The sequence below is a fragment of the Xenopus laevis genome, chromosome 5L, assembly GCF_017654675.1.
Source record: "Xenopus laevis strain J_2021 chromosome 5L, Xenopus_laevis_v10.1, whole genome shotgun sequence".
In the NCBI taxonomy this organism is placed as follows: domain Eukaryota; kingdom Metazoa; phylum Chordata; class Amphibia; order Anura; family Pipidae; genus Xenopus; species Xenopus laevis.
In genome coordinates, this window is record NC_054379.1 from 67,847,856 (window position 1) to 67,861,871 (window position 14,016).

At 36.7% G+C, this 14,016-nt stretch overlaps 1 protein-coding gene across 1 annotated transcript; it reads left to right on the forward strand.

Moving 5' to 3' along the window:
- The first annotated feature begins 9,273 nt into the window (after positions 1-9,273).
- fabp7.L (fatty acid binding protein 7, brain L homeolog) lies at positions 9,274-13,065 on the forward strand. Its single transcript, NM_001095326.1, has 4 exons — positions 9,274-9,401; positions 9,717-9,889; positions 11,248-11,349; positions 12,796-13,065. Exons 1-4 carry the CDS (start codon positions 9,329-9,331, stop codon positions 12,844-12,846), a joined length of 399 nt encoding a protein of 132 aa, NP_001088795.1. The 5' UTR covers positions 9,274-9,328; the 3' UTR covers positions 12,847-13,065.
- The last annotated feature ends 951 nt before the right edge of the window (positions 13,066-14,016 follow it).

The window sequence follows — 14,016 nt, forward strand, 5'->3', positions numbered from 1 at the left end:
CTGCAAGTTAGAGTGATATCACCCCCCTCCCTTTTTCCCCCCAGCAGCCAAACAAAAGAACAATGGGAAGGTAACCAGATAGCAGTTCCCTAACACAAGATAACAGCTGCCTGGTAGATCTAAGAACAGCACTCAAAGTAAAAACCCATGTCCCACTGAGACACATTCAATTACATTGAGAAGGAAAAACAGCAGCCTGCCAGAAAGCATTTCTCTCCTGAAGTGCAGGCACACGTCACATGACTTGGGGCAGCTGGGAAATTGACAAAATGTCTAGCCCCATGTCAGATTTTAAAATTAAATATAAAAAAATCTGTTTGCTCTTTTGAGAAATGGATTTCAGCACAGAATTCTGCTGGAACAGCACTATTAACTGATTCATTTTGAAAAAATTTTTTCTTCCCATGACAGTATCCCTTTAATTTCACCAATTCTTATCCTTTCAAAATGAATGTGTATGCACAGATATTAATTAGGAATGAGTTACCTTTCCATTAAGTAGTTCCCTGCTCCACAATCAAACAATTTAGTGTGGTGACATTGTACTTAAATTGGCTTCACTGGCAGATATAGAACTGAGGCTGAGATAAAGGCAGGTAGCCAGTGACAGAAATCCCATGTGGCACAATCTGCCAACACTAGCAAATGGCTGTCCTAGGTCCAGGCCATTCTGTTCTTTCTACCAATCTGGGTCTGATTACAAGAATTGGGAATTTGCAGATTAATACTGTATAGTGTATTGTTACAATGTTTTGATGACAATTTTTTTAAACATTTTACCTTAGATAATGTTAATTCCAGTCTATTTTATGGAGTGTATAAAGTATAAATCCTGCTGTGCACTGCTTATAAATATAATATGTTTTATAATTAAAACTCATGCATATCACTTCAAAGCTGGTCTTTGTGTAAACTATCTGATTATTCTTATTAAATAAATAATTACTAAGTTTTCTTGTGTTGGTGAAGGGTGTAAATTTATATGGGTGTACGTAATTATAAACAATACAAAAGTTGCTGTGTCTGCAGTATTCATTGACTCGAATTAAGGTTATAGGTTTGGAGGCCAGTGGAAAGGAAATACATATTGATGGTGACAAATTGGGGATGTTCATGCTGGAGAAGAGGTGCTTAAGGGGTGATATGATGACTATGTATAAATATATAAGGGGATCATATAATAATCTCTCTAATGCTTTATTTACCAGTAGGTCTTTCCATCTGACACGAGGTCACCCATTCTGATTAGAAGAAAAGAGGTTCCACCAAAATATTCGGAAGGGGTTTTTTACAGTAAGATCTGTAAAGATGTGGAATTCTCTCCCTGAATCAGTTGTACAGGCTGATACTGTATATTAGATAGCTTTAAGAAGGGGTTGGATAGCTTTTTAGCAAGTAAGGGAATACAGGGTTATGGGAAATAGCTCATAGTCCAAGTTGATTTGCCATTTTGGAGTCAGGAAGGAATTTTTCCCCCTCTAAGGCAAATTGGAGAGGCTTCAGATGGTTTTTTTGAGTTCCTCTGGATCAACTGGCAGATAGGTAGTTAATAAAAAAAAAAAAAAAGATTGAACTCGATGGACATGTCTTTTTTCAACCTTACTTACTATGTTACTATGTTACTATGTAATACTTCTATTTTTTAATCTCTCTTGCATGCTGGGGAGGGAAGTATGCCAAATATATTGTATTTCATTCACGGTAAGTATTCAGGGTAAGTACAAGGAATAGAAAACCATGATTACTGTACTGGTATATATGTAAATATATATATATATCCATAAAAAGAAGCCAGCAACTACAGGGTATTGTTCAAAAAATCAAAAAAGTGTATTAAAGAAAAGCATGTACAGCTGGAATCAGTTGGCTATTGAGAATTTTGAACAAAAATAGAATAAATAATAGAAAAAAATAAATACAATGTCTAGTGTGCTTAGTGTAGTTTTTCCTAACTTTTTATAGAAAGAGCCCAACATTAAAGGCAGATTTTTTTTTTTTTTTAAAAAAAAGATCAAACTGGAGAATCCAGCAGTTCAATCTTAGTTCCTATTTAACTACACAGACATTTATGAAATTTGTCCTAGCATTCAAAACTTTTTACAATTTGTTAAAGCAGATAATGTAGATGTGTATCTATTAAAAACAATTGGGGTCTCCATACTTGAAACAATGTAGCAGAAGTCAAATTTCCAGGTGTAGGATGCGAGTGATGCTGACCTGCATTCAACCACTGTCACCTAATCCGTATCTGACCTGCCCCTGACTTGTGCCTGCTCAATCCCCTCCAGTGAACTTAGAGGTAGAGTGGGGATATAAATCAGTGATGGCAAATGGGTGTAAGTGTACTTGTGTGTGCTGACTTTGTGGCCAGATAAAAAACCCTACTCTCTACTCTAATATCCAAAGACATTATGTCATGTACGGCTCCCTAAATTCAGAAATAAGTACTAATCTCCCTGGTCACGACTTAATCTTCTGCCTGTAGCAGCCGCCTTGGGAGGAGCCGGGGGTCTAGTGGGTCCCCACTGGCCCACTAGACCTCCAGGTTGAGCATTCGTTACACATACTTACAAATTTAAGCAAAGCTGAGTACACTTAAAATTCTTTCATACTCTTATTGATATGTGTGTATGTTGGGTGGACCATCCCGGTCAATATCTTTGTACCATGGATATCTGTCACAACTGTGTGCTGATTGGGTAGATTTTGAAATTTCTATAAGGATGGCATACAGGAGCTGCAATATCCCACAGAAATTTCTCCTGAGAAAGCATAAAATTTTTGTGTCCCCCTGGCAGGATAAGTTTTTATTATGTACTATATCATTGATATGTTATATTGATATATTTATGTGTTATTGTACTGGATATTCCCCCCAGGTTCAGGTTGTATAGTTTAAAAGTTGTTTATTTTTTATTTTCTTTTATTACCGTTTTTGTTTTAATTCTTAGTTTAATGTTAGACATCTACATTGTTACAGCTCTGTTTAAACAAAAGTGACTTGTACGTAAGCCCTCTGTGACACATTGGGGGTTATTTATCAAAGGTCAAATTTTGTAATCTCACAACTCGAATGGTTTCTTATTTTAAAAAAAAACTTGAATCAGCGAGTTCAGGGTTAACAACTGAAAACTTTAATCAACTGATTTTTGATGAAAAAACCTTCAAATCGATCGAGTTTTTGAGTGAAACCCACCAAAAAAAAACTTGAACATCATGAAGGCTATTAACATCTTCATATGGTTCACTGGATCTCTGCTATTGACTGCTACATGACCTCAACAGGTTTTAGATGGTGTATTTTTGGATTTGCGTTATTACCAGGGTCGGGGTATAATAAATCTGAAATTCATAGTATTTTTCCTTCTAATCCTTCACTTGAGCTAAGTAAATGTGCCCCTAAATGTTGATTAAATATTAATTTTGGTGGTAAAGTTTTCCTTTAATGTCTGTGATCTTTATTAATAAAGAGCCATTACTATCTACTTTCTATCTTTAGGTGTAAGATACATTTGAATGATAAATTTGCTAACCAAGTATTGTGTGAACATTATTTCACATTATTAAAAAAAAGGTGTTAAATTCGGAGTAAATGAGTGGATATATATTGCATCTATAAATAGAATATGTACAGCTGATGCCTGCTGGGAATGTAATATAAAATTGAACCTTTTGTGTTTGATCCACAGATCAGTTAATTTTCAGAGAAGTAATAGCATAATAAAAAAAAAAGAGAGAAGTGGTGTTTGCATGAAAATGTGTTGCTTAGCAACTACTGCATAATAATGCCCACTCTGAAAGCAGCAACTGTCACTATGAACATTATATTTCTATACTCACAACATGTTTTTTATAGATTGGTGTTCAGTGTCCTGAACACAGGAACATACATTTATTTATTCAATGAGTGAAACAAGCAATACTTTATATGTTGAAAGACAGTTTTACTGATAACATAAATGTCATAGTACTGCTTAAAGCGATACTGACACGTTCCTATAAAAATCATAGGATTGTGTCAGTATCAAGTAGTTGCTGCACCTGTTATGTTTTGGTAGCCGAGGATGAGTTGAGTATAACAGGCACAGCGCTTTATTGGCAGGCTCATGCAGCCATTACACAACAGTAAGCAACTCTAACAGCACAAGCTGTATATAAAGTATGTACAGTATAAGTCTTGAGCACAGTGACATCTACAGGCCATTTGTATAAACACCACAGCACCCGGAATATTTTTCGTGTAGTCTCACCATAAGCTATAAAGAGCTCCCAGCCACTATTTTGTTACAAATAAGAGAGAGCATTCAGAACAAAGTGCCACTGCTATTTGCAGCCAATAAGAAAGATTTAGAGCTCCTACACCATGCAGAGAGACCAACCTACTGCCTTTCAAGCCTACATAAATGTGTATTTGTTAAAGGGGTTGTTCACCTATGATCTACAGAGTGATCTTCTGAGACAATTTGCAATTGTTTTTTTGTTATTTATTGTTTATTAGTTATTAAGCTTTTTAGCTTTTTATTCAGCAGCTCTCCGGTTTGCAATTTCAGCAATCTGGTTGCTATAGTCCAGATTACCCTAGCAACCATGCATTGATTTGAATTGAGACTGGAATATGAATAGGAGAGGCCTCAATATAAAGTTGCAGAATAATAAGTAGCAATAACAATACATTTGTACCCTTACAGATAATTTGTTTGTTAGATTGGTCAGTGACCCCCTTTTGAAAGCTGGAACGAGTCAGAAGATGAAAGCAAATAATTCAAAAACTATAAGAAATACAAAACAAAGACCAGTTGAAAATTTGCTTAAAATTGACCATTTCATAACACACTAAAAGTTAACTTATAGGCGACCCACCCCTTTAAAGAGCTGAGCAGATCACCATAAAATGGAGGCAGGGGACTGAAAAGCTCTGAGCAAAGGGAAAGAATTACGAGTATAAAGACAAGTTGGTATGAGCCCAGGGTTAGGTAAAACTTCCCCTGCTGCAGCCAGGAAAAAGATTGAGGGGATGTGGGAAATGGATTTGAAGTGACTGCACATCCATGTATAGGGTGTAACTAGAGGAAAATGGTGTTGCAAAAAGTAGTATGGTGTAGGTTATGCTAGAAAGGATGAAGAGAATAAAGACAAATAGGAGGATTTCAGGAAGACATTAACTTAGGCTTAAGGCACAGGAGTTGTATACAGAGGTATACTGTATACAGCAGCAGAGAAACAGCCATCTGCCCCTTGTATGTGTATGTCCACTGACAGGCACACAATGAGCCTATGAGCACACACAGAGAAGATTTCTGTGCATATTTTAGTGTTTCCACACCAAAAGTCCTGTGTGTGTGGACAGGTTAATCCCCTGTTCCTTGGCTTGGTATTTGGTCCTTGGTAGATATTTGCATGTACAGTGATGTACAATGGCCTGCGTGCATGCTCAATGAAAATTCAGTAAAGAGGATGGGCCTCTGTGCAATTAATATTTAAACTCCCAGCGTGAAGTACTTTGTGGGATTTTATTTCCCTCAGCTCTTTACTGCATTCTTCAGAATAGTTCCGGACATACCACCATTCTCTCTCAATGGAATGCAGATACTGCCAATCCTGCTGCCACTTCACCTCATCCAGATTGGTGAGGCAACTGTGGTGCATTTTTTCTTTGCTTTTCTCACATGGGAAACAGACTTAAAGACATTGGGATCGCCTGTCCAGGAAGAACCCATAAATCTTTCTCCTCATTAGGCCTTATTTTTGGAGGAGCAGTGAAGCTAGTTGCCACAGGGGTGACAGACTCATTCACAGGCTCTGGAGTCTCTTCTTCATATTCTTCCCATCCTGGTACAGTTTTCATGGAATAATCCTCCTTAGGTTTAGGAAGGAACAGCAATCATTTTTTTTTTCCTCTCAAGGGATATCTTACCCGCCATATCTTGCTCCGCCACATCAGTACTTTCCCCGGGCTCCCTGTAGGTTTGACACACCACCACTGTGTACTGACAATACTTGTTTGGCATTTACATTGAGTCTGTTCGACGGCCTCTTACCCGGATTCCCCCTCACTATCCACAGGGGAAGAGGTCCACTCCTTAATAATATCATCATTTTCCTCAGGCAGTGGAGGATCTCTGAAGGTTGGAGCCACTGATACAATGGGTCCTAACCTGCCAAAAGAGACTCTAGCCCAATCTATGTCAGGGCCTATGACCAGAGTAGGGGTAGGTACTGCAAAGGCAGTAAAAATACTGACTGTCAGGACCCCACATTGTCCCAAGTCACTCACAGACACTCTGGGTTGGGAAGGGCTCTCCATAGGGCACAACAAGGAGGTAGTCAGTCTCGGGTCTTTCCTTCTCTAAGACCTTGAGCAGCTCTGCCTGAGAACTTACCTCCAGTGAGGTATCTAGCTCAACGGAGCCTCACATCCATTCAACTTCCGTGCACAGTGCCATCTACTGTACACTGTGAGAACACCAAGGGGCATAGTTTAAGGCAGAATTGTAGCAATATGATATGTTTTAACTTATGCAAGAACTAGCAGGATATACTTGTTGGCAGTTACAGACCATGTGGTCAGCAGCTAATGGTCTCTCTTGGGATCAGTTAATAAAGTCTGTGCTACGTGATCCTGAGTGTGTACCTCCTTGATGTAAGTCTCCCTTCATAACATGGTGGCAGCAGAGAACTAACCATCTCAAGGACTATGTATGACTGGCCACAATATAACATTTTAAGTTATGCACTGTTATAAACAATGTTTGCTGTTCTAATTTTTTTGTGTTCTTTAAAGAGAAAGGATGTGGCAATATGATATTTTACAACTGGCCACTAGAGGTCTCACTGTTTTAACTTATGCAAGAACTAGTAGGATATACTTGTTGGCAGTTACAGACCGTGTGGTCAGCAGCTAATGGTCTCTCTTGGGATCAGTTAATAAAGTCTGTGCTACGTGATCCTGAGTGTGTACCTCCTTGATGTAAGTCTCCCTTCATAACAAGAATAATGTAATAGGTCCCCCATTAGGACCCATTTAGGTGTCTATAACACTGGGGATTTTCCTGCCAATATTAATTAGGGTGGCTAATTTACCAGACCCCTACACCAGGAAAATGTTATACTAGCAGGACTCGCTTCAGTAACACTGAATACAAAACAGAAATAAAATTCACAACTATATTCCAATACTAAAATCATTTCAGGTATCATACCCAGTGATACACAAAGTTTACCATGGGGACTACCTGAAAGGAAAACAAAATAGAGCCAATTTACACCTTTATAGTAAAAAAAAAGGAAATACATGAGCTATTAATAAAACTATTCCAAAGAAGATAGGAAAAATAGAGCGATATACAGAGGGACATATTGCTAGAGCAGAATAATAAAAAGTAAATAAAATAGTTGCTGTATTCTTAAAGGATAACAATTACACATTAAAATGATACATTTCCTAATTGGCATTTATAGAAGGAACTTGAGTATCTAATAAGATATTTTTAAAGCCTAATAAGCTTCTACACCTCCAGCTCCTGGTGAAAAAAATTCCTATAAAAGCGTGTGTTTTACTGATGGTAAGAAGAAGAATAAAGCTGCTCTTTGTGAACCAGCAGTACAACAATGGGATTAAATCCAGGAGCCTGCTATAACCCTTCTATTTAATCTCTATTCGCTCTCCTTGGCAGGGCCTCCAAAGATGGCAATGAACGCTAGTAACCCCTCCACTGAATATTTAGTCATTAGCAGCAAAACCTTATAAGTAAAATGCATACAAAATATTATTAGCTTTTATTTATAAAGTGAAAATATTTTTACATAGCACTTTACAGATTGTTCATTACAACAGTCCGTGTGCAAGCAAAGCTTAAATTTTTATTTTACCATTTTATTATTATTTTTAATATCACATTCACATGACACAAACATATTACTGTTTCATCAGGAGCCAATTACAGGACAAGGAAATTGTCAATTGTTAAAGGAAAAGTAAAGGTGAGGTCACTGAGTGGTGCTAAAAGTTAGGCACCCCCCCGAGATTGCATTTACTGATACTTTGGGCCGGTGCTCCTGTTTAAAGAAAACTGCACTGGGCCAGGATTCTTCTCAGTGAGCACCAAGGAGCCTCTTCTTTCTTCACGCAGGTGCGCAGCCAAACTTAAATTCAGAAAACAGCCTTTTCAATTTACTTGGAACATTAGTCTATTTAGCAGGGTCAGATTTGGCTGGTTGGACACTGGGTAAAAACTCAGTGGACCCCTTGTGAGCCGACACAGGCCTGCCCCCCCCCCAACCAGGAACTGTTGGTGCTGTGCTACCCCTTCGTGACCAAAAACAAAAGGAAAAAGTCATGGGGTGCAGGCACCCACATTGGAGGGGGGGAGGGTGCTGCTCTGCAGCACGACAGCAAAAAAACATTCCATTTAATTCATACAGAAATCAACATATAAAACTAGTGTATAGTAAAGGAATAATGTAAGCCCTACTTCCTACTTTAAAACATAAAGCTAATAGAAGTCATTAAAATCTACTTTTCTCATTTACAGCAGGGGATAAATTATCTTTGAAATGTCTCATAAAATTTTTCTTAATTTCAGTAAAGTCTACCAGCCTTATCAGCAAAAATGCAAAATACATATTTCTCTATGGAGCTTTGAATGGGTTTCTTTTGTTATTTCCTAGAACACTGCTTGACAAGCACTGAATGCCCAAGAAACATTGTCTGCATTCATTTCTCAATTTTCTGTCTTTGCAATCGATTTGCAAGTATTAGAATACTGGATTGATATGAGATATGAAAAAAACAGTTTTACAGTAAGCAAAACAAATCCACCAAACCTTAAAAACGGGCACAAATTCTTACTATAGAACAGGTCTGCTTCATATATCCTAATGCACCTCATTTTTGGATATGCGTTATCTTTTTTGATTATTTTAACCTCTTAATGCTAAGGGTGATGTATAAGAGCAATAAAAAAAATCCACAAACTACAGCATTTCATCTCTGTTGATCAATAGAATGCTATAACGTAATATAGAATTGAACTCTAGTATTTCCCTCATCTGACCCCTTCCCAATTAGTTGAGAAGCACCGAGCCATGCATTTATTTCCTTGACCCTTTGTCTGAGCCTCAAGTATTATCCAGGACCCGCCTCTAGCAAGCCTATTGGTGTATTAAAGTGGTTAGTGTCGGATGCTTTTCTCTTGCACTTGCTCAGCCCCCATCACCAGTCACCAGCTCCCAGATAAGTAGAGCTCCCAGCTGCATCCTCCTGGCAGATCATCACAGGATAAAGCCTCAGATCTGTTCCACTGTCTCGTGCTTTACATCCGCTGTCAAAATGGTAGATGCCTTTTGTGCCACATGGAAGCTGGTAGACAGCCAAAACTTTGATGAGTACATGAAATCTCTAGGTATGTTTTTTTTACTTAAGCTACATACATACTGAGTCACAGAAGGTTCCTCATTTTCGGTTTTATATACATCATTCTGATTACAGTATCATAAGAGTAATAGAATGCATTCTGCAGCACTGAATAGAGAGAGAAATACAGCAATCTTCTTCACTTCACTAGCATTTAGTTTCTTGATACTGGAAATGTGATAGTTGTGTCTTTTGTTATGACATCTTGGTTAAAAAGTAGCAGTTGGTGAGTATTCCAGCTTTGTAACTGATCTGTATGAAAAGTGACAGATCTTTTCTCTTTGCTGTTTTCTTTCTTCTCTAGGAGTAGGTTTTGCCACCAGGCAGGTTGGAAATGTGACCAAACCCACAGTCATTATTAACCAAGAAGGGGACAAAGTGGTGATCAGAACCCAGAGCACATTTAAGAATACAGAGATCAGCTTTAAGCTAGGGGAAGAATTTGATGAAGCCACTGCAGATGACAGGAATTGCAAGGTGAGTGACAAAACTTTGAAAAATCAAGAATAGTAAAGAACTGTATATATTTCAAAATATACCAACTTGATGTATTTACTATTCCTTTTATATGTTGTTGTTTTGTTAAAATGTAAATGGTTGCTGTAACTTTTTAGGCACCGACCTCTCCAGGCATCAGGGCAACAATGTAAATGAGCTCTTCAGTTACTGATCTGTGCCTTAAGAGGCACTTTATCTGACCAAGAGAGTATATGCACTAGCAACTAAGCAAGTTTTTTGCAGAAAGTTAACACTCACTGTCACTGCATATGACACTACTATCCTCATCATTAATACATATATTATCACGCACTGGTAAGCACTCTTTATACCTAATGACATATATGACTCATGTGCCATTCCAATTGTCACTATTTCTTGAGGTGATCTGAGTGCACAGCTTAGCATACAGCTAAAAATGCGCATGAGGGTGATAGTGATCCAAATGCTAAATGTGCTAAATGTGACTGAGCCACTGCATTTAAAGTGCTCCATTTATTTTGACAAATAAAAATCCTATACCATCGCATATTTTTTCTTGCTATGAATGGGCTAGCAGTTGGCATAAACCAATTCCAAACTCTAGTTACAGCCACCATAGGAATGCGCAGTGTTGTAGAGCTCAACCCCTGATTTCAATCACATTCCCTGCTAGGATTATTTTTGAGAATATTCTGATAATGGGACATATTATTATTACTAATTTATATTGGATATATTTGGGTGCATATTTATCAAATGGTGAAAGTGAGAGTTCAACTCTCGATCACCATGCCTTTAAAAAAATCAATATAAATGATTAAAGAGCAGTGAAATTTCTCTCTTGTGGACTGCAGCAAACTCTAGCTTTACTTTTGGATAAATATGTATGGGCTTGTGGTGGCTGGATAGGTAACTGTCAGCTTACCGGGCTCTTTAATTGCCAAATACTCCATGAATTTACTGCCCCCCTTTTTTGTGGACATTTTTGTCTTGAGAAAAGTACAATGCTCTGATTATTATTCTAAGACCATGACTTTGGCAAGACATTAGACTCAAGCATATTCCCCAGTTTCCAAGTTTCTAAAGGTCAGCTTAAGTTTTAGTTATGTTAAAATTCAAAGTATGTTTAGCACTGAAAGGGTCAGTAAGTGGCATTTCAACACAGTGCATCAACTAAGTACTTAGTTTCGGATGTTGGAGGAGTAATTTTTTGCATTCTGACTTTTTTAAATATTTGATTAAAAATGCCTTTTTAGAGTGTTTTATTTGTGTGCATAACCTTTAAACCACTGAAAATATTTAATTAATGTATATAAGTTTCTTACCTCCTGTCTTTATGTTATTCCTCTCTGCAGTCCACTGTAGCCCTAGAAGGGGATAAAATGGTGCATGTACAAAAATGGGATGGAAAAGAGACCAAGTTTGTAAGGGAAATCAAAGATGGAAAAATGATTATGGTAAGTTCTTGGAACTCGAGCAGGTAACATATGAGAAATGGTGCTATTGGAACTACTAAAAGTTTTGTAGCCTTTTTACACAAATATGTACTTAAAAGTAATCTACATTGATATATAACTTAAAGTTAACTTAAAAGTGAATCACCTATTTAATGGTAAACTATACCTGTGAACATTGCAGGTCTCTATAGAAATATATTGCATAAAACAGCCCAATAAAGCAATACTGCTTTATCTCAATAAACCATTTTCATAAAAAAAAGTATATGGCTCTGGACAATCTTCCCTTTGAGGCAATAATCTCAATATTTAAGTAGGATTATTACTGGGGTTGTATATTTTCCAAAGCAAATTTGGTTCTAAACAATGTTTCATTACATAATAATGTCCTTTGCTGTTTACTACCTTGCTGGGTCTGTTTTAGACTTGTATGAAAAGTTGGTGAACTACAGTTCACTATACATGCACTTGCAGTGTCCATTTAGAATAACAAATATATCTGTGTTCTTCAAACATGGTTTTGTAGTAATAAGCTAATGAGTACAGCTGTAATGCTGTGGCACATGGGTTGTTTAAAATTATCAAAATGCCTACAACTAAATCAATTGATTACATAAATGGAAATTGTGATGGCTTGCCACAACATTGTTATTGTCATAACCAAAACATGGCAGCACACCCATACAAGGAAAACATAGCACTAACATTAATGGGAAGTGATGTATAGTGGGTAGCACGCAATCAAAATGATCTCTCGATGTAGTAAGACTTGCATAGGTTCTCTCACATCAATATATATTTTCTTTTCTGACAGCTACAGAAAAAAAAATCAACACTATGGGGCCCATTCACTAACAATCAAATTTAGGTCAATGGGAGCTGTGCTGATCCTTTTGGACCTCTTTAAATCAAGTCAGACTTTTAGAGGTTTTCGTATTTTTTTTCGTATTTCATGGTTTCAAAAACCTCTAAAACTAAAATCTAAACTTTGATGAATAGGCCTGCATATATAAATTAAATTGTATTTCATCATGTTAACCAATTTTAAAATTGATTTTAAGATATTATGGCTCATTTATTGTAGTCTCAGACACAAGTGGAAAAGCACTAAGGGGTGCAAAATTGCATCTAGGATAATCAGTTCTGCAGACTGTACTCTGCACCTTGCCCTCATTGGAAGTTCAGTGCAAGGTGCAGAGTCCAGTACTATTGGACAATAATTACCACTCTACATAGTTTACATAGTTTTAAACTACCCCCTTATAGTTGCTATACTGCATTTAAAAACAATTATTGAGGTACATGCTACATGTATATTACTTGTAAGCACAATTCATCCAGAGAAACAAGGATATCAACAGAATATCCTGTAGAAATGCACAAAGTATTGGAAAGAAGCATGAATCTGTTTTTTTCTTATCTAAAAATATAATGCTCTCTCCACAGACCCTTACTTTTGGTGATATTGTTTCTGTTCGTCAGTATGAGAAGGCATAACATGATACTATCTGATATGTGACCACTCACTGCTTGCCCAAGTATAATTTCTCTGGAAGAATGGGAGGAAGTTCAACCTCAGTGACATCATGAACTCTGCAATAGAAATCATATGCCACATCCAGTTCTGTGTACACTTCCAACTTGTAACACTGAATTATTGTTGCTGGATACTATGTAACAACATTTTATTAAAGTTTTGAAATGTTTGTATTTTTACTGAAGGTGGTGGCAAATTTATTTATATTTACAGACTGCATAGTTACATTTCTAATAATGTTCATCTGAATTAACTTTTAGTATGATGTAGACAGTAACATTCTGAAACCATTTGAGTTATCTGAACCATTTTGAGTTATTTAGCTATTTATTCAACAGCTCTCTAGTTTGCATTTACAGCAATCTGGTTGCTAGGGTCCAAATTACCAAAGCAAGCATGCATTGTTTTGAATAAGAAACTGGAATATGAATAGGAGAGGATCTGAATAGAAATATGAGTAATAAAATGCAGCAATAACAATACATTTGTATCCTTGCAGATCAATTGCTGTTTAGGGCATTTGAAAGCTGGAAAGAGTAAGAAGAATGTAAATAATTTAAAAAAAACAATACAAAAAAAGTGAAAGCCAGCTAAAAAGTTGTTTGGAATTACTTTTAGAACACACTAAAAGTAAACTTAAATGTGAACCACCCCTTTAACTTTCACTTTGCTGTATACCCTGAATGATGACAAATGTATAATTTCAGCTGAATACAATATATCCCAAAAGTATTTAGGATTAGCATGGACACCAGATAAATTGATTGAAACAAATGGGCATTAACAGAGTAAAAGACACCATTTATCAATAACTGGGTATTTTGAGAATGTGTTTTATTGATTTAGAACTATAGGGATTTATCAGCCCAATTGCGCAAAGTGTAAAGGTTACATGGGGAGGCACATTTATTAAAGTTTGGTTTTTTTAAACTCCAAAAAAATTTAATTTTACTCGAAATTAGAATGGGGGGTTATTTATAAAAATAATCGAATATCTAAAACCTGGACGAAAATTCAGATTCGAGTTTTTTCTTCTACTTATATGTGAACTCGGCAGGTTTTAGGTGGTGAACAGTCAAATTTGCGTTCTTAAAGGGCCAGAGTATGATAAATCTCATAATTCTAATCCA

Bases quoted from the DNA above. Each gene is read 5' to 3' on its own strand.
- fabp7.L (NM_001095326.1), top strand. From the start codon at position 9,329: ATGGTAGATGCCTTTTGTGCCACATGGAAGCTGGTAGACAGCCAAAAC. The intron at 9,402-9,716 runs GTATGTTTTTTT...TTTCTTCTCTAG, and splicing joins TGAGTACATGAAATCTCTAG to GAGTAGGTTTTGCCACCAGG. The intron at 11,350-12,795 runs GTAAGTTCTTGG...CTCTCTCCACAG, and splicing joins AAGATGGAAAAATGATTATG to ACCCTTACTTTTGGTGATAT.